The 20,414-nt window shown below is 41.3% G+C and overlaps 3 protein-coding genes across 4 annotated transcripts; 2 read left to right on the top strand and 1 right to left on the bottom strand.

Annotated features, from left to right (window-relative positions):
• Window positions 1-1,048: 1,048 nt before the first annotated feature.
• Window positions 1,049-4,296, top strand: LOC146578086 (H-2 class II histocompatibility antigen, A-U alpha chain-like). Its single transcript, XM_085256933.1, has 4 exons — window positions 1,049-1,155; window positions 1,404-1,652; window positions 3,150-3,434; window positions 3,660-4,296. Exons 1-4 carry the CDS (start codon window positions 1,086-1,088, stop codon window positions 3,773-3,775), a joined length of 720 nt encoding a protein of 239 aa, XP_085113059.1. The 5' UTR covers window positions 1,049-1,085; the 3' UTR covers window positions 3,776-4,296.
• Window positions 4,297-5,080: 784 nt separating this feature from the next.
• On the top strand, window positions 5,081-12,314 carry LOC146578085 (H-2 class II histocompatibility antigen, E-S beta chain-like). 2 transcript variants are annotated; one of them, XM_085256799.1, is made up of 9 exons: window positions 5,081-5,663; window positions 6,776-7,048; window positions 7,288-7,501; window positions 8,411-8,478; window positions 8,560-8,670; window positions 9,689-9,841; window positions 11,059-11,224; window positions 11,834-11,855; window positions 11,910-12,314. In XM_085256799.1, the coding sequence occupies exons 1-8, from the start codon at window positions 5,609-5,611 to the stop codon at window positions 11,853-11,855; spliced, it is 1,062 nt and encodes a 353-aa protein (XP_085112925.1). In that variant the 5' UTR covers window positions 5,081-5,608; the 3' UTR covers window positions 11,910-12,314. The 2 variants fall into 2 exon arrangements, with proteins under 2 accessions (XP_085112925.1, XP_085112916.1); XM_085256790.1 differs by having other exon boundaries at window positions 5,084-5,663; window positions 11,834-12,314.
• A 188-nt stretch (window positions 12,315-12,502) lies between these two features.
• On the bottom strand, window positions 12,503-14,875 carry LOC146578084 (uncharacterized). Its single transcript, XM_085249826.1, has 3 exons — window positions 14,683-14,875; window positions 13,623-14,518; window positions 12,503-12,625 (listed from the first exon to the last, which is right to left on the bottom strand). Exons 1-3 carry the CDS (start codon window positions 14,873-14,875, stop codon window positions 12,503-12,505), a joined length of 1,212 nt encoding a protein of 403 aa, XP_085105952.1.
• Window positions 14,876-20,414: the final 5,539 nt, after the last annotated feature.

Here is a 20,414-nt window from a genome sequence, read left to right as displayed (position 1 = left end):
TGATGTCACCTGGTCAACTGTAGGTATGCAACCTTCTGGTTTCTGCTTTTTGTTGTGTATCTCTTTGGGCTGTAGCTGTACTTCAATCTACAGTTGATCTCAAACATGCTTTTCCATAATAAATACCAGCAGGACAGTGTGCAATCAACTTTTACTTTGACTCCTCAATGCACAAGGACCACCATACCATAAACACTCTCTCTGTAAACAGCAAACAAGGTTACTGTAAAAATAATTTAAATGTTGGACATAAAATTACAAAGTGAGGCAAGTAACCATAATGTTATTACATATATATTGAACATAATTGTGTATAAAATCACCAAAATAATATTGCATCATACATTTATATTATGAACTACGCAATTTAAACGTGGCCAAAAATAAATAAATACGCCTGCCATAAACAGGTCATCAGTTATTAGAGAACAACTGTCAGGCTTCATCAGTATTTTAACACTGATTTAACATTTATTTAACACTTAGATTTCAGTCTTGAACCTTAATGAAGATTTGGATGAAAAATCAACATGAATTCAATTTCAGCTTTTCCCAAAAGTCTCTGTGATTTTTAAAGTTATCTCAGGGTTCAGTAGATTGTAGTTTAGAGACAGAGCAGGGCTGGAGATGATTCAGCCTCTCAGAGACTGATTATGGTCCATCTAAGCTCACAGCAGAAGGATGAGGCCATCACGGCTGCTCCACCCTTCACAGGAGGAACCCCAACTCCTCCTGGACTAAAGGTTTGAGCAGATCACCTCTGCAGTTCTTCATCTGTCCACCAGGTGTCCTCAGTGCACCTGCATTCGCAGATCACCTGACCATCTGAGTCACCTGACCACCTGCTCCGTTTGTTTTGTTTTTATTTAATCTTTCTTTTCCATCCATCTTCATCGGGCTCTGATCAAAATGAGTTTATTATAATGTCATTATTAATTTCTGTTTTCTATGTGTCTGTGTGTGTTTGTGGGCCTGGTGCCTCTGTCTGCCTAGACACCGATGACATCATGTGGTCCCTGTTCTGTGATTGGCTGATGTTTGTGTACGAGCTCGCAGACATTCAGAGAGTCACAGAGCTCCTGCTGATGATGATAAAGATGAAGGTGTGGGTGCTGCTCCTCGTCCTCTCTTCCGTCCTCTGTGTCTCTGCTGATGGTGAGTCTCTAAATCACTCATTAACTCTGTTTTAATGAACTTATTAAAAATATTAGTGAGCAAATGAACTCTGTCAGAAGTCCGAAACAGAAGAGACGAGCACGCGCACACATTTATCACGTGATCGTTAAACTTCACCAGCTGATTACTGGGACACAGTTTGTCTAAATATGAGCTTGTTCACAACACAAACACTGAATAACAGACACTGAATAACAGACACTGAATAAGCTCTCTGTTCTCCTCAGGTCTCTACGAGATGAACTCCATCAGCGGCTGTTCAGACACTGTTGGAGAGGATGTGCTGATACTGGATGATGAGGTGGTCTGGTACGCAGACTTCAACAAACAGACAGGTGTTGATTCTCTGCCAGCCTTTGCAGATCATCCACACTGGCAGGAAGGAATGTATGAAGAAGCTGTGGCTAATCAACAGATCTGCAGACAAAACCTGAAGGTGGCTCGTTCAGCTATGAAGGACTTCCCCAAAGAACTCGGTAAACATAACTCATCAACCACACAGTCCACATGTAAAGAACAGAAGCACGTTTCCAGCTTGGGAGTAAATCCTGTAAATATTTCACTCTGTTAAAGTGATAAAAAACAACAACAAGAGCTTTATGGCAGATAACTCGCAGAGATCCAGTTGTGACAGGCTGACAGGTTAGATCAGCTTTGCTGTCATTATCCTGACACTCAGGTGTACAGTATGTAGTTGGCTCACTCTAGTTTTAAATAACATGTGATGCAAACAACAGAATAATGGTGTTATCCTGAGGTTAATCCAAGCTCACAAAGTGTCTGTATTCACCAGATTACAGATATAAACCAGAACAAAAACACACAAAGATAATCCAAATTTGGTGAGTTAGTGTTATCTTAAAAAAACAGCAACGTGTGTGAAATGATTGTTGAGAAATCTCCAAGTATTGTGAAGAAACAGAAAATATTTTCTAAGTTAATCTTCCTGAGTTAACTTCAGTAATTAGTTCCTGCAAACTATTAATGTGTTTTTTTGAGAAAGACATGAACAAACCTGAGTGGCCTTGCAAGTCGGTTCCTATCAGTCACTTATGTTATGACAGCCCCGTCTAGATCGTGGGACTTGTTAACCAGGGATGAAGCCCAGACTGCAGGTTTCAGGGGAAGATTTTACTTGCTAGAGCAACCAGTTAGATCTATTTGGACTTAAATACATTTATACTCAGATTCACACCTTTATTGTTTCACAAAAAGTTAGAAAGGGAAGTTTAGACACAGTTTAGACTTTAACAGCACATTAAAAAAATAATAATCGATTCTAATTACTTAATGAACCCACTCTGAACTAATGGTGATGTTGTTCCTAGCTTTGGAGGAGAGAGGTTGGTGGTGAGATAGGCCCTTCCAGTAGTGTAGGTATGTTCCACCTCAGTGCTCTGTGTTATTGAAAATAATAAGGAAGCTACGATTCACAGGGAGAACCTTAAAAGGCTTAAGAATCTGCAGTCCACCTGGTAAATGATGGACGCCCAAATCCTTCTCAGAATCATAATCCAACACAGCGATGATGATGAGCAGAAATAGACGACATCATTCTGCTAAGATGTTGATCAGACTCATGTCTTTGATTAAGAACAAAGATGATCTACTTACTAGCAGCTCTCTTTAGCACTCTTATGTTTATGACAAAAGAATTTCTCTCTGCCTCGGTAAAGTTCTTCTTCTCTTGTCCTATCTTATCTTAGTTTATATTATCTTATCTTATGCTATGGAAATATTATGCTTCCTATGAAATGAAATAGGGAACCTACAGTATGTATTTCCACTTTATCACATGACATGAAACCAACAAAAAAATCTGTTCTTGCACATTTGTGTTTTTTCCATTTTCTCTAGAAACTGGAGTTCAGCAGCAGAAGCTTCTGTTTCTTTCACAGTTTTTTGTTTTCTCGTGTTATTGAGTGCAGCCTGTCGCGCGGTGTTGTGAGTAAACTGTATGTGTTTGTGCACAGATGCTCCTGACAGTGTGGAAATCTACACTATAGTAAATGTGGAGATTGGAGTCCAGAACACTCTGATCTGTCATGTGACTGGTTTCTATCCTGCTCCCGTTAACGTCACCTGGAGCAAGAACACAAAGAAAGTGGTTGAAGGAACCAGCATCACTGTTCCCTTATCCAACAAGGATGGTTCCTTCAGCCAGACGTCCAAACTGGACTTTGTTCCAAAGGGAGGAGATTTGTACGCCTGCACAGTGGAACATGTGGCCCTGACCCAACCAGTTACCAAAATCTATGGTGAGTATATCAGGTTCAGTTTATTATAAAATGTACCAACAACAGTAATCACAAGGTGAGTTATATTCTAAGGCAAAGGCTGCATGTGTGCAAAGCAATGGAAGTGTGTTCAATGATCTCTAATAATATGATCTGAAATAAAAAAACAAGCAGAAAGTGTTGGTCCCAGCACAAAGACTGACTGTTTACAGATGTGAAGGTCCACGTCTCTCTCTGTCTCTGCAGAGGTGGAGGACGTTGAATCCATTCTGGGACCTGCAATATTTTGTGGAGTGGGTCTGACTGTCGGTGTCCTCGGCGTGGCAGCAGGAATCTATCTCTTCATCCGAGGAAGAAAGTGATGCTGATCGGTTGATGCTAATGTTTTAATAAATTCTGAGGTAGACACCATCCTCTGATGAACTGACTTTTATATGATTCATTACAAATGAAACATGTGGAGGAAAACTGTGGCAGCTGGTCCGAATGATCTCAGACCCTCCTCATCCTCACTGGGACTGATTATTGATGTGAAACGGAGAGTTTCACATCATTGAAGATTTACTGAGGAAACGTTGATTTCAGTGTGTTTCTGAATGTTTCTGTTGTGGAACGGTTTCATGCTGTATTTGGTGAGCTGATTTTTCTTGTGTGCAGAATGAAGATGAAGCTCATGACCTTTTAAAATAACTAAATAATTAAAATAACTGAATGTTTCTTTTTGATATTAAATTCATTCTTTTTATGGAGCAGCAAAACTGAAAAACAAATAAAAATCTGGTTAAAAGAAAGGCTAAAAAACCTCAGGCCTTATCAGACTTCTATTTCCATTAATTGTTTCAAAGGTCTTGCACGGGAACCTGAACAAATTAAACCTGATTACATTTTAAGAAAAGACTCAAACTGAGTTGAGCCACATGGTGAGGGCATTCTGAGGCAAACTTCCACAGAAAGGATGAATTCAACACAAGTTAACCTTAAATCCCACTTTGATTAACAAACACCGTGACAATAAACAGTGGGGACATTTTTCTTTAATTTTGTATTATAAATTCCGTCTTTGTCTCTTCTTAGCATGTTGTGATGTACTCAGCGTTAGCATTAATGCTGAGATGTATTTTAGAAAAAATGCAGAACAAAAGCAAATTAAGATCAACAACAAAAAGGAACAAAGTCGGCGATGTTAGCTTACAGACTAAAAGCTGAGTAGCTACCAGTGTGGGTGTTAATAACTCAAACATTTATTTTAATATATTGATAACATGTGATTGCACAGGCGTTAGTGTAAGATGTTCTCAGCTTCCACAACCACCAGTCAGGCTGCAAAGACTCCCTGATTTGGTCAGTGAGATACTGAACAGTCCTATTGTTGACTTCACTTAGAGCTCAGAATGAAGCCTCCAGACTCCAAACTACTGGCTTCTTTCAGTCACCTTCAGGCCGCGACACACTTAATATTGTTTTTTTTAAATCCATCAAAGTCTTGTGTCACTTCCTTCTAAAAGAAACTGCTTGCTGATCATCTTCTCTGCTCTTCCTCCTCTGTCCTCTCTTTCTTACATCTTTGTCACATTATTACTAGTTTCTCTCCCTGGAAATAAAGTAAGTGTACCTTTAGCCAACAGGACGAACTGAAACTGCATAAACACTGTGTGTGTATTTATTGATCTGTTAAAAAGTTTCATCTGAAACTACATGCCATAAAAATGTTTACCCTCTCTACACTTCTTTGGAGCAAGTTAGATGCTGAGTATTGTCTCCACAACTTTAATATGTGAACCATGAACACGTGACTAAGATGAGAAGTGAAAGAATGTGCTGAGGGTGTAAACTGTGAGCTGCGGGATGTTTGGGCGCTCTCTGACTGACGCACACAAAAGGAAAGAAAAAAGGTTTTATTTTTTTAATTTTTTAATTTTTTAAATTTTTTTATCTAGACTTCATAATATGTTTGAAGTCAGTCATTCCATTATTTATAAGTTAAATAAATGATCAGATTTTGGTCTTTTTCGGTATTTCAGAGGAAGTCTGTTCGAGTTAGAGCATTTCCAGCTGAATAAATTAAAGCTCATTTCCTGGTTTCCTGTCACAGATTTCTTCCTGGCAACAGATGATGCTGCAGATCATGTGACATGCCCTCTGGTTTTTAGCACTGTGTTCAGTCAGACTGTCAGAGTTTGTCAGGAGAACTCAACATGGATTCATATTTTCTCTGCGTCAGCCTCTTCTTCATCATCCTCTGCAGAGCAGGTATTACACATACACTCATCAACATTCAATCAATACACTCACATGTATGTTCAAAGAGTCTAAATGCATCAGAGATGTTTTATTGATTAAATGAACGTGACATATGAGCTGGGATTAGCTTTTTGTCCTTAACCTGTGATGATCCTCCTCTTCCTCTCAGAGCTGGTTCCATTTCTTCAGTGATTGTTTAGATCACTTGTTTTCATCAGCTGACAGAGTCAAATGAGATCAAACACAAACATCAACCGGCTACTTTGTTTACCTTTTTCACTTCTTCACATTAACCTCCTGGGTCCTGTTCTATCAAAATTTTAAATGAATATCCTCATAGTTGGCTCTGATTTTTCATAAAAACAAAAATAAAGTAAAATCAAAATCTGGTAATTCTTTGTTTTTACAGTCATCGGGCCCCAATCAGCCCAAATATAAATTAAAAATGCATGTTGTGGAAGAGTTCGGGTCTGAGGAGGTTAATAATGAATACACCAATCATCAGTCACTGAAAGTAACTGTTCGCCTCAGTGTTCGTACAGTTTACTGGACATAAACTTTATCATTTGTTATGATATAATATTTGTTTTGCACAGTTTTTCAATATATCACTTATAATTTCTATTTTGTTTTTAGTGGATGACGTCAATTATGAAATGTATGAAGTGATATGTGTAATATTGTGATGCACTGATTTGCAACCTTTTACACTGGATGTTCTTCCTGACGGAGAGCTGTGTGTCCTCCTGGTCTCAAACCAGACACAGCCTGTACAAATGTGCAAACCTCAGCAATATTATATCATATCATGTGTTTATACAGCACAACTGCACTAAATCATTAGCAGTCCCCATAGGGGGTCATGTGATTGTTGGAGTTTGCTGTCTAACGTTTAACATTGTTTAACATTGAGTGTTTACAATGTAAAGCACCTTAGCAGACTGCTGTTGTGAGATGGCACTATATAAATAAAAGGGACATATTGTATTTGAAGTGATGTGACAGTGATGATGTTGCTGTTGTGGTGCTCCAACAGTAGCTGTGTGTAACTCCTGACAGTAGAGATGTGTGTGTGGGGGGACCAGCTCAGCCTGAGTGACTCTCTGATCTTTGTGTTTCAGATGGATACGAGTATTACACTTCATCCCGCTGCCTGTTTAACTCCACTGAGCTGCGGGACATAGAGTACATCAGATCTTACTATTACAACAGGATAGAGTATGTCAGGTTTGACAGCAGTGTGGGGAAGTTTGTTGGATACACCGAGTACGGTGTCAGGGAGGCAGAGTACTTTAACAATGTTCCTGGGCAGCTCACCTCAATGAGAGCTCAGAAGGAGACGTACTGCACACCAAACATTGACCTCTGGTACCGAAGTGTTCTGACAAAATCAGGTGAGTCAGTGTTTCTGTGGCATCATCGGATCATCGTATAAACATCATCACACTGATGCATCATCAACACAACTCCTGCCTGGACCTTCTGCACAGTTTACAGTAACACTGCTGAAGGTTTAATGTGACACGTTCAATAAAGCTACACGATCTCTGGAGTTCACACCGGAGTGTCTGTGGTTTGCGGCGTCCTGCTTTAGTTTGTTGCAAAATTTACCAAAGTCATTTTCATTTTCCAGCGAAACCATTCGTCAGACTTCACTGGACGAAGCCTCCCATTGATCATCATCCTGCCATATTGGCTTGCAGCGTCTACGACTTCTACCCCAAATATATCAAAGTGAGCTGGTTGAGAAACGGACAGGAAGTAACCTCTAACACCACAACAACTGATGAGCTTCCAGATGCTGATTGGTTCTACCAGACCCACTCCTACTTGGAGTACACACCCAGGTGAGTCTAGTTTGGGCCTGCTAACAGGACTTGCTGATTCTAATTTATTCTTGTAAGTTTTTAATGTTTTCTGTCACCTGCTTATTTTTTCCCTGATGCTGTGGAGCTTCTTCAGTCTCATGTCTACTTTCTCCAGGATAGTTCCAGCGTCAGCACAGATCACCTTCCATATTCATTTTTTCAATAAAACAGCTCTGGTCTGATCCTTGGGCGCCCTCGACTTATTTAGCTCAGTCTGGTCTGTGTCTCCAGCTCACTGACTTTCGTTTGAATAACATGAAAATGATCCACAGATGCAGATGTTCACAGCTCAGCCTGTGAAACCTCTTCCCTCTTTTCCTTCCTCATTCCTGCCACAACTAAATTCACCCAAAGTTCCCATTTCTTCTGAGCCAAGTGGTTTCAGCAGGAACTGTCTGAATTCAGCAGAGCAAAAAATAGGAAGTCCCCCAGATTGTTTTTAACAAAGCAATAAACATGTCATGACAATTTCTTTGTTTTCACTTAGTGAATATGAACATTTCCCTACATTACCGTTGCATGTGTTGATGTGTCATGTAATAAATTTCAGAGAATTCCTCAAACTGAGCCTGTGATGGACTTGAGCTAAAACATCATGAAGCTCCTGTTCTAAAGGACCAGTGCTAAAGACCTTTACACCTGGATGACGGAGATAGTCGCGTGCTTGGAACACATTTCTACAAGATGTAAAATGATCAAATGAACAAATCTTATGATTCCATAAAAAGCATTGAGTCTCCAGGTTCAAAATAATTGTGCAGCCATGCCAACTAAACCTTCCTTTTGTTACTTCGGAGTGCTACAGCAGGAAATAGAATTAGGCTGGATAACGAAAAGTCACGAATTGTAGTTCAGTGTGAGAGTCAGTGATGTTGGTTTGTGTTGTAGGTCTGGAGAGAAGATCTCCTGTATGGTGGAGCACGCCAGCCTGGAGAGACCTCTGGTTACTGACTGGGGTAAATACCTGTCTGTATCTACACACCTGTACACACCTGTGTGTCTGTCCACCTGTGTGACTCTCACCTGTGTGTCCTCAGTCCCGTCCATGTCTGAATCCAAGAAATTGATGATCGTTGGAGCCTTTGGGCTGATCCTGGGTCTGCTCTTTTTCCTGGCTGGAGTCATCTACACAAGGATGTGCAGCAGAGGTCAGAGCAGCACTCACACCAAACTGAAGCCAGTTCGTACCACAACATATGAGTTTGAAACCAGTGTGGATTCTAGGCCTTCTATACAGTTTCATGTACATGTCACATACATTTTTTCTTCACAGCACTTTAAAGGACACGTGTAAGTTGGATGTTCATCAGCAGGATGATTTAAATCACAAACAAAGCATGAAAATTAGAATTATTAAGGGTCAGAGTTCAGAATCTCTCCTCTCTCTCTGATGTCCTTTGAGATTGTAGTAATAGTGGGGCCCCACAGGGCCCTGTAAGAGGACCTTTGTTTTTAAATCTGATATGTGAGAAATTTCCACATGAATCAGGCTAAAGGTCAGTTAAATATTAAAGATACTTACATTTATGTCTTATTCTGCCAGGAGACACTGATTAATAACTCAATATAACCACAGATAAATCTGTGGTTCTCTCCGCTGTGTCACACCACAAACACGTCAGCAAAGAATTTCCAAGTTTGCAATGTTTGAAATCTCACAAACCCGTGGAAAATATTGCCTGCAGAAAAGGAAAGAGGATCCATGACTTCCAGAAGCTGATGGCCCTTCTAAAGGGTTTGTTCAGAGTCAGGATAACTTGAGCTAAGGGATGGTTGGATTGCTTGGATCAGTTAGATCGTTGAGTTTCTTTCTCTAATGACAGTTTCTACCTCTCGGTCATGAAAGAAGTATGGCGTCTCCCCACCAGGCTAGCAGGGTGCAAATCCAAGTTTGTAAATGTGGTAACTCGAGAAGGAGGCGAAATACGAGTTTATAGTAAAAACCTCGGCCCAGTTTGAATCCAAGCGTTTCCCTGATCACTTAGGATCTTCAAATTTGTACCATAGGTGCATATACCAGGAAGGTGAGGAGTAGCTGTGGTGCCTGCCAGTATTACTTTACCAAAGCCAAAGTCTGAGCAGCATGAAACATTAGAACTGTGGCGTGTATCAGTTCAGCCTGAGTCGTCACTCTTTGACCTTTGACCCTTGCTCTCACTGTTACAGATGGATATACACCTTTGGCTCACAAGTTCAGTGAGAAGCAGCCAGAGGACTGGAACAAAGATGCTGCAGCTCTGAGCTTGTGGAGACCTCAGAAGGAGATGTTCTTCAAACCCGACTCTGAGCTCTGCTTCACAAATGTTCTGCCTAAGTCAGGTGACTCACTGTTTCTGTGACATCATCAGATCATCACATGACAGCTCAGGTCCTCACTGATTAATCAGCTCCTGAATGAACACCTGCACACTGTGACGGTTTCATCTTTGTGTTGCAGTAAAGCAGAGCCTGCTGGTTAGCTTTGCCACATGGGAAAATATTAGAGAAGTCATTACGTCATTTAGCACCAGACGGGGAGCAACAGCTGACAGCAGCTAGCAGCAGCTTTGGGTACAGCCAACAGTGTGGGTTGAGGGTGCCAGGCGTCTCTGGATTTGGTGCATTTCTTACTGTATTATGATTGCTGTTGAGACCCGTGCTGTCAGCTATACTTGTTACTGTAGTTATTTGTTTACCAGAACATTTAAAAGTGCTTAATAATCATGTTGTGTTCTTTTTCTCTGGTGTTAACGCTAGGCCCTGGCTGTGTGTGATATACCAACTGCCTGGTTTCCACATCCTTCATATAAACGCTCATAGCTCGCTGCCTAAGATGGATATACTTAGAGTCTGGGCCTGTTCAAGTAGTGCTGACATAACTGTCGTATCTGAAAGTCAGTTATCTAATTTTATAGTGATTAAAGACGTGGCAGTTGGTGGATTTAACGTTCATCACTCTGCTGTCCGAGAAAAGGCGGTGGTGTGGGGGTTAATGTAAAAGTCTGTGTTCAGGTCTTGTAGTGTAGTTGGGCTTCTTCTTGTTGCTACCACACCATCCAGCTCTCCTGGATTTCAGTGATATAATTATTGTCTCTGCTCATTCTCTCCATCTGTTGGAGTCTGTTTATCACATAGCACAGATCTAGCACACCACTGTACTTTATACTCTCTGGTTGACTGGTCCTCATGGGCCTTATGCAGGATTCAGTTCATACAGAACTGCATAGAGCATAATGCACGACTTGCAGGTCTCTTAGTTAACTTTACTTACAGACTTTAGAAGACGTATAAATGACTCATCAGTGGAAACATTAGACCATTTTAGTTATAAGACTATTTTTTTATTGTAGTCATTTTAATATGTTTGTCTGAAGCAGGTCTCTTTATAAATGAGACATCATGTATCAGTGGGACAACCTGTGTAAATAAAGCTTAAATACGATAAATTATAATTCCAGATTAAGAGTGAAACGTTGAAAAGCTGTGTGAGGGAGCCACACAGCGAGGGAGGGATGCAGGAAACTGTGATGGTTTAAATTGTCATTATTATGTTTCAGTGATGCCGCTGATTGGTGTTCATGCCATGACGCCCCCTGGTGGTCATCATCCTGCCACGCTGCTCTACAAAGTCTACGACTTCTACCCCAAAAAGGTCGCTTCTGCTAAAGCGATAAAAGCAGCTGATTTGCTTGAGAAGACTTTACCAGTTGAGCTGGAGCCCAGGTGAGTCCACAGCTCTGAGTGCAGGTACAAAGGATGAGGAGCAGATAGTTTATAAAGACACACTCGGGCTGCAGGGTGGCTTTATTTAAACCAGAAAATGAAACTGCCAGAAACATTGAGGGCTGGATCTGTGTGTGTAACCACACGTGTGCCTGCATGGTGAGCTCCTGTATGAATGAAACACCAGTTTACATCAGGCTCAGTGTCAGGATTGTGATGTGGATGAGTCATTCTGGGCTTTTAATTGCAACAGTTTGTTTTTAATACAACTGCTTCTACATATTAGCAGTGGGCACATTCACAGTTTATAAAAGTGCACTGAGATTTTTATAAACTGTGATAACTGTGAAAGAGAGCAGACAGGACTAAGAGACAGAAACAGGACCACACCTATTTATCTACAAATTAATGACACAAGATGAGAGCCGGGGCCCCTCAGCCCCCCCAAACCATATATGATTTGAATCTGATGCTACAAACACAGCAGATAAAGCCAGCACCTGCTCCTGCTGGCGCACACCAGCGTTGGTTAAAGCAGTACAGGTTTGTACAGCTCCTGGTTCAAAGCAGTCAGACCTGGTCTAACAATGTTTCCTCTCTGTGCCCCAGGACTGATGCTGGTTCCCAGTAGGTGATCCTGATTGTGGATTCTGCTTCTGTCTGTCAGCTGGAAGTAAAGCTGCAGCTGCTGGAAGCTCTGTGTTTGATCCAGGCTCTTTGAGTCAGGCTGAATGTGGACTGTGGTGGATCTGCTGGAGTCTCAATGTGTTTAGAGATTTCATCATGTGTGTGTGTGCAGAGTATTCTTAGAGTCTTTACACCTGTCTGACAGCAGGAGCCAACCAGGTGAGCTTCTTCCTGATGGCCCTGAGCTGGAGGAAAGCCAGGTGTGTGCTGGGAAACTGAATCTTTTATTGCTTTGTTTGGCTGTCAGGCTGGAGGGGGCGGAGCTCTGTGGGTGTTTGTGTGTGTGGGACCTTCCAGTGTTAACAAACGCACACGCACATAGAGATGAACCCAGACTCAGACACTGTCAGCTGTTTGCTGGATTTTACTTCCTCATTCTTTTCTCAATAAATCTGTTTCCACAGTCATGTGATCGGTTTCTTCTTTCAAACCCTGTAATGACAGAGAGCTGGTTTGGCTCTGCAGTGTGGGCGTGTGTTTACTTTGCTGTTAATAAAGTTAAGCAGATCAAACAGACAGCACACGCTGACCTCTCACCTCTGTGAGCAGCCAATCACAGCAGGCCGAGGACTAAAAAAAAACAACCTTATCTCATCCTGACCCTGTCAGTGGATCCACGATGAAGCTCTGGATCCTGAACTGAGAGCAGCCGGAGTCAAACAGAGAGTCGGAGGTGAAGCTGAGAATCTCCTGAGTGTCCATCAGGCTCAGATCCTGTGGTGCCGTCACTCACTGCCGTCTTTCTACAGATGTTTCTCAGCTTATAGCGTCAGAAAAAATCAGTGTGGTGTGTTTTTGACTGCTGTGTTGCAGTTTGATGGTCCGTTTTCTCAGTTTGTGACTTCTTAAAGTCTCTGTGGCCACAATCACAGCTGGAGAATCTTCTAAAACCAAGGAAGGGAGCTCTGGCTCTTCCTTTATTACCTCCTTTAGGAGGACACACTGGACCACCCTTTATAAAATAGGAGCGTATAATGCTGTCCCATAATTCACAGCAACACACTCAGACACAGATCGTCATGTATGTGATGGCTGTGGTATCCTTGTTTAGCGTGCTGATGTGTTTGAAATAGCTTTTGTTGTGTTGCTCTTTACTCACCTGCTGACATCCTGCAGCTCAGCAGGTGCATGCTGAATATGATGAATAAGACAATGAAGCTTCACCTGCCTTCAGCAGGTGCACATAGTAACTCTCTGTACTGAAACTTCTATCTCTGGAGGCTTCCTCGATGTCCGCCGACCAGTCAGTGTCTGATGTTGATGAAAAAGAGGAGGAGGCTCAAAGGGTGGAGCTGGCGATATCAGAGCATGAGGAAGAGGTTGTTTGGGTTTCCAATGAACAACTGTATTCCAATTTCACAGTTGGTCTAAAGCAATATTCCCTCTAATGGTTCATGTGTCTGAACACACAAACTCCCTGAGCAGCCCCTTGGACCACTGTGAGCGACAGCAGACGTGTGCACTGTGGTCACGCCAGCATCCAAGTTACATGTTTATTAAAATAATCACATTACAGCATTTACATTTATGTTAGACGACTTTTAATTAACTGCTTTAGCCCACTTACAATGTTCATGAGCACAGGGAATGTCATTGTGAGCATTACTTGGGCAATGCAATTGATTGGTCTGCATTTAGTTTAAGGCATTTCATGCAAAAGCACATTTTATGTTTGAGTACATTAAGCCGGGGGGGGGGGGGCTAAACCCACCTCATTTTGGTACATAAGATGGTGAGGGTTTTCCTTGAAGTACTTTGCAATTCCAGCTATCAGTGATAATGGACCTTCCACTATTTCGATGCCTTTTAAGTTAAGAAAGTCTTTTATGGGCTTTTCTTTGATTGTTAGTTCTTTTGATAGCCTTGTTTGAACTGCAAAGCCAAGGAGAGTCTGTGTGTGCTCAAAAAGGTGGACTGCCTCAAAAAGGAAGGGCCACTCATCCACTATTTTGTTTACAGCAGTTCCTTTGTTTATAGTTGCACGTTGGATGCAATATGTTTCAGCCATCAGTTTTCGAACAGATGATTCCTGAAGACGGTCAGTGTTGAAGGCTCTTTTTAACTCATCTTGCCTAATTTCTAGTTCTTCTGTGTCCTCAACTGCAGGCTGCCACTCAACACATCCATACCAATCTGAACATGTAGGCTTCTTCTTTCTGGCTTCATCATCTGCCATTTTCTTTGCTGAGCAGACCGTTAATGGCCTCCTAACATTTTCAACTCTGTTTTCTAGCTGTATAAACAAAGACTCATATCCTGTTCCAATGACTTTAGTTCCACTGAGCTCTCTGTCTTGAAAAGAGCAGGGATATTCCTGCACAATCTGCCTTGCAATCTCTCGCAGCTTTGCTCTTCCTGGTCGTATGTTTTCTTTACAGAGGACATCATCAATAATAACACGAACAAGTTCTCTTCTCTCCTTAGGCTTTGGTCTCTTCTTTTCCCTCAACGCAAGCATGAGGTTGGGAGGCATTTTGTGCCATGGTACAGCATATGGCTCACAGGGTAAGGAATAATCCATGGGACCAGGAGTTAGAGATGATGTTTGGGGAAGTTTGTCACTCTGTGGCAAAGGTCTTGAAATGGAGACCAATCCAACTTGTTGCTCTATGAAATACAGAAATTAATATTAGCTCAGTTTTTAAAGTTACTTACACACATAATTTTAGTCTCAACAATCTGGGGAAGGTGTACACAAATCTATTCATAACTTTGCTTTGGTAGCAGCATTTCCTTTGGAAAAAGAATTGCACACACACCCCAAGACTTACCGACACTGAAGGCCTGAATCAGTCTTCGACACTGAATGGGTGGTAGAATTCCATCGACGTCCTCAATCCTGACAAAGTTAAGGTCATCTACACTGTTTACTCCAATCACTTCCAGTCGAGCCATGAGTAAATCCATGAGATCATTGCTGAGCAATGGCATAGCTTTTTTAACCAACTCTTTTACTAGCTCCATAGTGGCATATGCTTAAGCGGGAGGAGGGACCTTGCACCTTTCTGATAAAAGGAAAGGGGAGAAAAATCACCAAGCTGGTCAATATTTTTGCAAATGAGCTTATCAGAACAAATTTTCTCAAGTTCATAGACCCCAAGCTCAGGCACCCAGCTGGCATTTTTCTCCCTCAGCAAAAGAAGGACAGTTGTTTCATTTTTAATAACAATGCTTACTATTTGTCCTAACTGTAGCTGTCTCTTGGTGTATCTCATTAGGACAAGGAAACCATTCTCATATGAAGTACCTCTGACTTTAACTTTATCTGTCACAACTGAGTTACTTGAGGTAACTTCAAAGTCTGCAACTGCCGCTCTTATGCCACCGTCATACAGATCTGGATAAAATGTAGTTGAGTTGAAAACCTGAACCTGTGGACTGAACAGGCCACCATGACTCTGATAAGCCTGGTACAACTGATGTCTATCAGCAAGAGACTTGGTCACATTTTTGAAGTTTTTACTTGACCTGATGCACCTTTTGAAATAACTATGCTTGCTTTCAAAGCGCATAGTCCACGTATGTATGAGTGGACCAAACTGTAAACTCAAATCAGCATAGTGAAGCAGATAGTGGTGTTTTGGGCTGAGATTTACATGTGGGAATAACTCCTGCCTCATTTCCACATACTCTTCGACGAGTACCTTCATGTATGCAATCTGCGACTCTGATAGCATAGGTGCACAGACAAATTCAACCAGCTCCCTCAGAAGAAGTATAAGCAGCCATACAGCATTGTCAGCATCTTCAATTCTGTCATGCACCAAAATGGGTAAAAACCTCAACAGCCACCTGTTCTGGGCTGCATGGCCTCCAAGCTTTATTCCCTTGTTGGAAATGGCATTTGGTTTGTCACCACTTTCACCAGAAAAAGATCCAAGTCTGTCATTTAGTGACTCATAGCTGAACCACTTTTTTGTTTTTATTAGGAACTGCAAACATAGTGCTATGTCATACTCAACAACACCTTCAAAAAGGTCATGTGCCAGACATGGCGGCAGTCCAGGCTGACAAACATGAAAGTTAGATAATCTGTTGAAAACACTGTTGCCTTTAATTCCATGATGCATTGTTACATCAGGGTGACTCTCCAAAAAATCCAGAGACTCGTTATATCCAACAGGATCTCTATGTATGGCAACTGTGAGTGAGTTAGACCTAAAGTCATCTTTTGTAACAAGACAATATCTACAGAAATACTCACAAGAGCTGAAGTTTTCTGTAAACCCACCAATCATGTGGGAGCCCAGGTTATCTCCCATTATGCATGCAACAGTACCAGTATACAGCTTGCCCTCAAAAGATATGCCTTTTAACTCCAGCTCACACAAGTCTGACACAAGTTTACTGAAAACTTTATCCACACCAAAGTATTTGGAGTCTTCCTCTAGACAGAGCAGTACCAACTGTATTTGGTCAATAGCTGATCTGTGGTGTGTACATAAATTTCCCAAGGTTAAGTAGACAGCTAAAATTTTGTGCTTTCGTTTGGCAGATCCAAGAGGGTTGGCCACCTCAAAGGAATCTTGAAAAAGCATCACCTTTAAAGAATCTGGATCTGAAGAAAACATGGCATTAGATTTAATGACATGCCCATCTGTAATATCACAGATTGCACCATCAGCAGCAGAGACAGAATTAAAACTCTGTTGAACTGCATTTCCCTCTTTCAGCAATGCAGTGAGGCTTTCCAGAACTGGAATGTAATGATAATGCCTCTTCTGCCCATTATCATTGTACCCAAGCTTGACTTCCACAGGGTGAACATAGTTATAGTGTGCCTTGTAATACTGCACCCTTCTATGGTGTGTAGACAAAGAACCATTTTCATTCAAGGTTTCATACATAGGACTCTGCTTGTAAACAGTTTGCTTAAGACATCTAAATGTCTCAGCTGGAACACCATACTGTTCAAGTTGTTGAGACAAAACATCCATTGTGTACTCCTGCTGAATATCCTGAAGGGTTTTCATTTCATTTGCAATCCCTGTAATTGTAGATGCTGGAACTAAACACTTTGCCTGCAATCTCAAGAAAAACAAAGCTAGATTTGTTGTATAGGCATCTTGAATGTTATGATTCGCAACATCAGTGCTTTGGGCTGCATCAGTCACATCAGTGTTTTCAGTAACATTTTCTGTTACATGTGCTCCTTCACCTAGTAAGGGCTGTCCAACTTCACATATATGTGCAGGTGCTATCTGGGTGACAGTCCACCCTCTATGACACCTGGAAATGTGAGCTGAAAAGGATGTCTTTACATTAAAAGTTTTTGCACAATTACCAAAAGGGCAAGTTACACTTAAACCCTCTTGTATGTGACCACTTAAGTGAGTCACAAGCCTTTTAACATCTGCATATTCTCTGTTGCAAAAATTCAACAAACACTTTAGCTGCACAGACACATTTCTGTTCCCGGTTTGTCTGGTACTTGTATCTTTGTGTGTCCGTGACATATGAACAGCAAGGCAGCTGTATGAGGAAAATCTTCTGCCACAATCTTTATGGCCACACGAAAAAAATACATTGTTAATGTGTCTGTGTGATCTGCAGTGTTTCAGGTATTCAGTCAAAGAGATGCACTTAAATCCACAAACATTGCAAGTCAACATAACTGAATAAGGATGCACCAATCAGATATCATTCTGATCCAAACACTAAGAGATGGAACAAATAGTCATTGTAATATGTCAAACTACAAGCCAATACATTTAATTCAAGCCTGTTTCAGTGTTTAACTTGCTACATTTCAGTGGCAGCTAGTGCGAGTTTCCCTCCTCCCCGCTCTCACTTACACCGGAGCTCAAAATGATAGCTTCCTTTTCAGTTTCCAAAGGTAACAAGCTCACATGGCCTTGTTCCAGTTCTGCCAATGTTTGTTGTTGCAAAAATCATTTAAGGCACCCACTCCACAGATCACAGCTGTCCTATGGAGAAAAAAAAAATTCAAGATCTTGAAAGAGCATGTTTTTACTTAAAAGGAACTTTACCTTTTTATTCAATTATTAATATCCTCAGTTTAAATTTTTTACCAAATTAACTAGATAAGCACCAAGTTAAAAAGCATACCAAAGTTAATTAAATGGTGTCATTAATAAATGCAGTCAGTCAATATAAAACCAAGCTTCATATGGGCTAAAAACCAACCAACCAACCAAAAAAGACACACACACAAAAAAACAAACAAACCCAGTGCAATCTGTAAGTAAAAAAAAAAAAAAAAAATCTATGCATTAAAAAATGGATATTTACTCTTCCTACTTTTCACAATAAAAGTCCTGCACAGTCATTGCTGTACTCTGGTTATATGACATGTGACTATTGTGGTTATATCAGTTTTGGACAAGTATCAGATTTCATTTTTTAATTTCTTTATACATTAAGGAATATACTATTTTCCCTTTTCTCTTAAAAACATCTGTTAAGCTAAAATTGTGTCATTAAGGAAAAGCATGGGTTACAAAAAACAAAACATTTGTTCTATTTAACAAAATAAAATGCAGAAATAAGTGTACAATATTAGCTTTCCCACTGCTAGTGAAAACTGTTTTCTTTCCAAATAAATCTCTCACTGAACTTATGCTGGGCTTACACTGTGCGATTTTTTCAGTCGCGCGATTCAGCTCCTGCTCAAACTGTACGATTGACTCGCAGGGGTTAGAAGTTCGTAGGTCACGATGCAGGGTCTCACACTATACGACCCGATGCTCTGATGCGACCTGAGTGCTCACACTGTGCGTCCATAAAAATGAAGGTTATAACAGAAATTCTGTCGCTCTCTCTCTCTCTGTCTTTCACTCACACAGACACACCACCACCATCAACTTTGCTAAATTGCTAATGGAAAAACATTGATCAGGCAGCTGTGATTGAGCAGCATGTAAATCCAACTATTTTCACGGTTGTTGTGGTCGTGATAATTTTGTGATGCCACATCGAAAAGGCTCGGATGAGCTTGCCAAAGTTCTACAAGTTGTGCCTCCACCGCTTGTGTCCAGATCACAGGCTGCACTGCCGTGCTGCGCCGTCTTTTTCGCTGACATTTGTGTTTGCGCGTGCGCAGTGTGACAAACTGCGGTGACGCCCTCACGACGGTCGCGAGGATTTCAAACAGGTTTGAAATCCTCACGACCAAGCGATTGATGATCGGGAGCTCGTCGTGAGGTGTCAATCGCTTCTCGTTACCCCACGTATACTACACGATGCACGACGCACGATGAAGGCCAAAATCGGGCCGATCGCCAAAACGGTCGCACGACTCAAAAATCGGCTCAAAATGGGCCAAAAATCGCACAGTGTAAGCCCAGCATAACACAGTTAATCCCCCAGCATGTTTGTACTCTATTGTTACCTCGGCCAGGTCCGCGGCTCTGAACCGTGGTAAAGAGACCTCTGGCTAAAACGTCGGTTCCGTGTCGGGCTCGTAGCTGGTAATTACCTTTACTGTCTGGGTCAACTTTGCTAGCTAGACAGAGAGAGGCGCTGAAGAGCTGCTACAACGGAACTTTCTTGTTTCGGAGGCGGCGAACACAGTGTACAGTCGAGTCTTAACAGCCTACTTACAACTGGGCTCGTTTTTGGCTGTAGTGGTTAATATTGTAATTATATGCTTTCATCTTCTGTTTCTCGTCGGTAACAACTAGTACTTATCGACTCTCCTCTTTCTCCCCTCTTTCTCCCTTCCTCGCGCTCACTGACGCGCGCACACACACAACGGGAGGGGCAGTCCCACACATTCAAGCACGGACTACACCCCCCATCGGGCTATGTTCTTAAATGCTTGTAACACTCTGCTAATATTGTCTTCATGTTAAATAATTTTTTGAATAATGTTTTTTTTTTAAAAAATATTTAAACGTCACGCCAATATGGGCCGCAAGTAAAGGTGACGCGAGCTGCGAGTTTGAGACCCCTGACACACCTTAATGCGAGGTGCATTTCCCCAGAAACATGTCAGTTGACGCAGCTAGCAAACATTGTGATTGGCCTTTTAAGCACAGTCTATTTTCTGCTTTTTCCCCCGCAGAGTCTTTAAATTCATCACCAAGCGGATAACGAATTATTCCTCATTTTGGGAATATGGTTTGCACCAACTGTAATCTCCAACTAACCAAGCATATCAAACTCCCATTAACTCATTAGTTAGCTAGAAGGCCTACATTTAGCAAAGCATAAACCATACGATACAGGGAATAAACTTTCTCATACCATAAGCATTTATTTATACGAATATCTGTCAAATAAAAACTGGTGATTATATAGCGAAACTCTGCCTAACAGCCAAACAAGCGCCATACACCAATAGAATTAAATATAAATTATTGTTACTTCAAGATTACTCAGCAAATTCTTCGATGTGGCAGACACGAACTGACCATTATTAGGACAATTTTCAACAAAAAACACGTAAAATTAAGTCTTTTAAGATATACATTTTAAAATGTGAAATACATATTGGATATTTACCTGAGAAAGATGCAAAATTGTCTCCAAATCCCTGCGC

Source organism: Mchenga conophoros, linkage group LG3 (assembly GCF_057382185.1).
Source record: "Mchenga conophoros isolate Kocher_MC1m ecotype Shallow Benthic linkage group LG3, M_conophoros_male_GT1.1, whole genome shotgun sequence".
NCBI classification, from domain to species: Eukaryota; Metazoa; Chordata; class Actinopteri; order Cichliformes; family Cichlidae; genus Mchenga; species Mchenga conophoros.
The sequence above is the reverse complement of the archived record's forward strand: the minus strand, read 5'-3'. Positions and strand labels throughout refer to the sequence as shown.

What these genes read in the sequence shown, in the direction of transcription:
- LOC146578086 (XM_085256933.1), top strand. Translation starts at nt 1,086, where the DNA reads ATGATGATAAAGATGAAGGTGTGGGTGCTGCTCCTCGTCCTCTCTTCC. An exon ending in CCTCTGTGTCTCTGCTGATG is followed by an intron (nt 1,156 to 1,403) that starts GTGAGTCTCTAA and finishes TGTTCTCCTCAG; the next exon opens with GTCTCTACGAGATGAACTCC. An exon ending in GGACTTCCCCAAAGAACTCG is followed by an intron (nt 1,653 to 3,149) that starts GTAAACATAACT and finishes GTTTGTGCACAG; the next exon opens with ATGCTCCTGACAGTGTGGAA.
- LOC146578085 (XM_085256799.1), top strand. Translation starts at nt 5,609, where the DNA reads ATGGATTCATATTTTCTCTGCGTCAGCCTCTTCTTCATCATCCTCTGC. An exon ending in CACAAGGATGTGCAGCAGAG is followed by an intron (nt 8,671 to 9,688) that starts GTCAGAGCAGCA and finishes TCACTGTTACAG; the next exon opens with ATGGATATACACCTTTGGCT. An exon ending in AAATGTTCTGCCTAAGTCAG is followed by an intron (nt 9,842 to 11,058) that starts GTGACTCACTGT and finishes ATTATGTTTCAG; the next exon opens with TGATGCCGCTGATTGGTGTT.
- LOC146578084 (XM_085249826.1), bottom strand. Translation starts at nt 14,875, where the DNA reads ATGGAGCTAGTAAAAGAGTTGGTTAAAAAAGCTATGCCATTGCTCAGC. An exon ending in GATTCAGGCCTTCAGTGTCG is followed by an intron (nt 14,519 to 14,682) that starts GTAAGTCTTGGG and finishes TGTATTTCATAG; the next exon opens with AGCAACAAGTTGGATTGGTC. An exon ending in ATCTTATGTACCAAAATGAG is followed by an intron (nt 12,626 to 13,622) that starts GTGGGTTTAGCC and finishes ACGGCACCACAG; the next exon opens with GATCTGAGCCTGATGGACAC.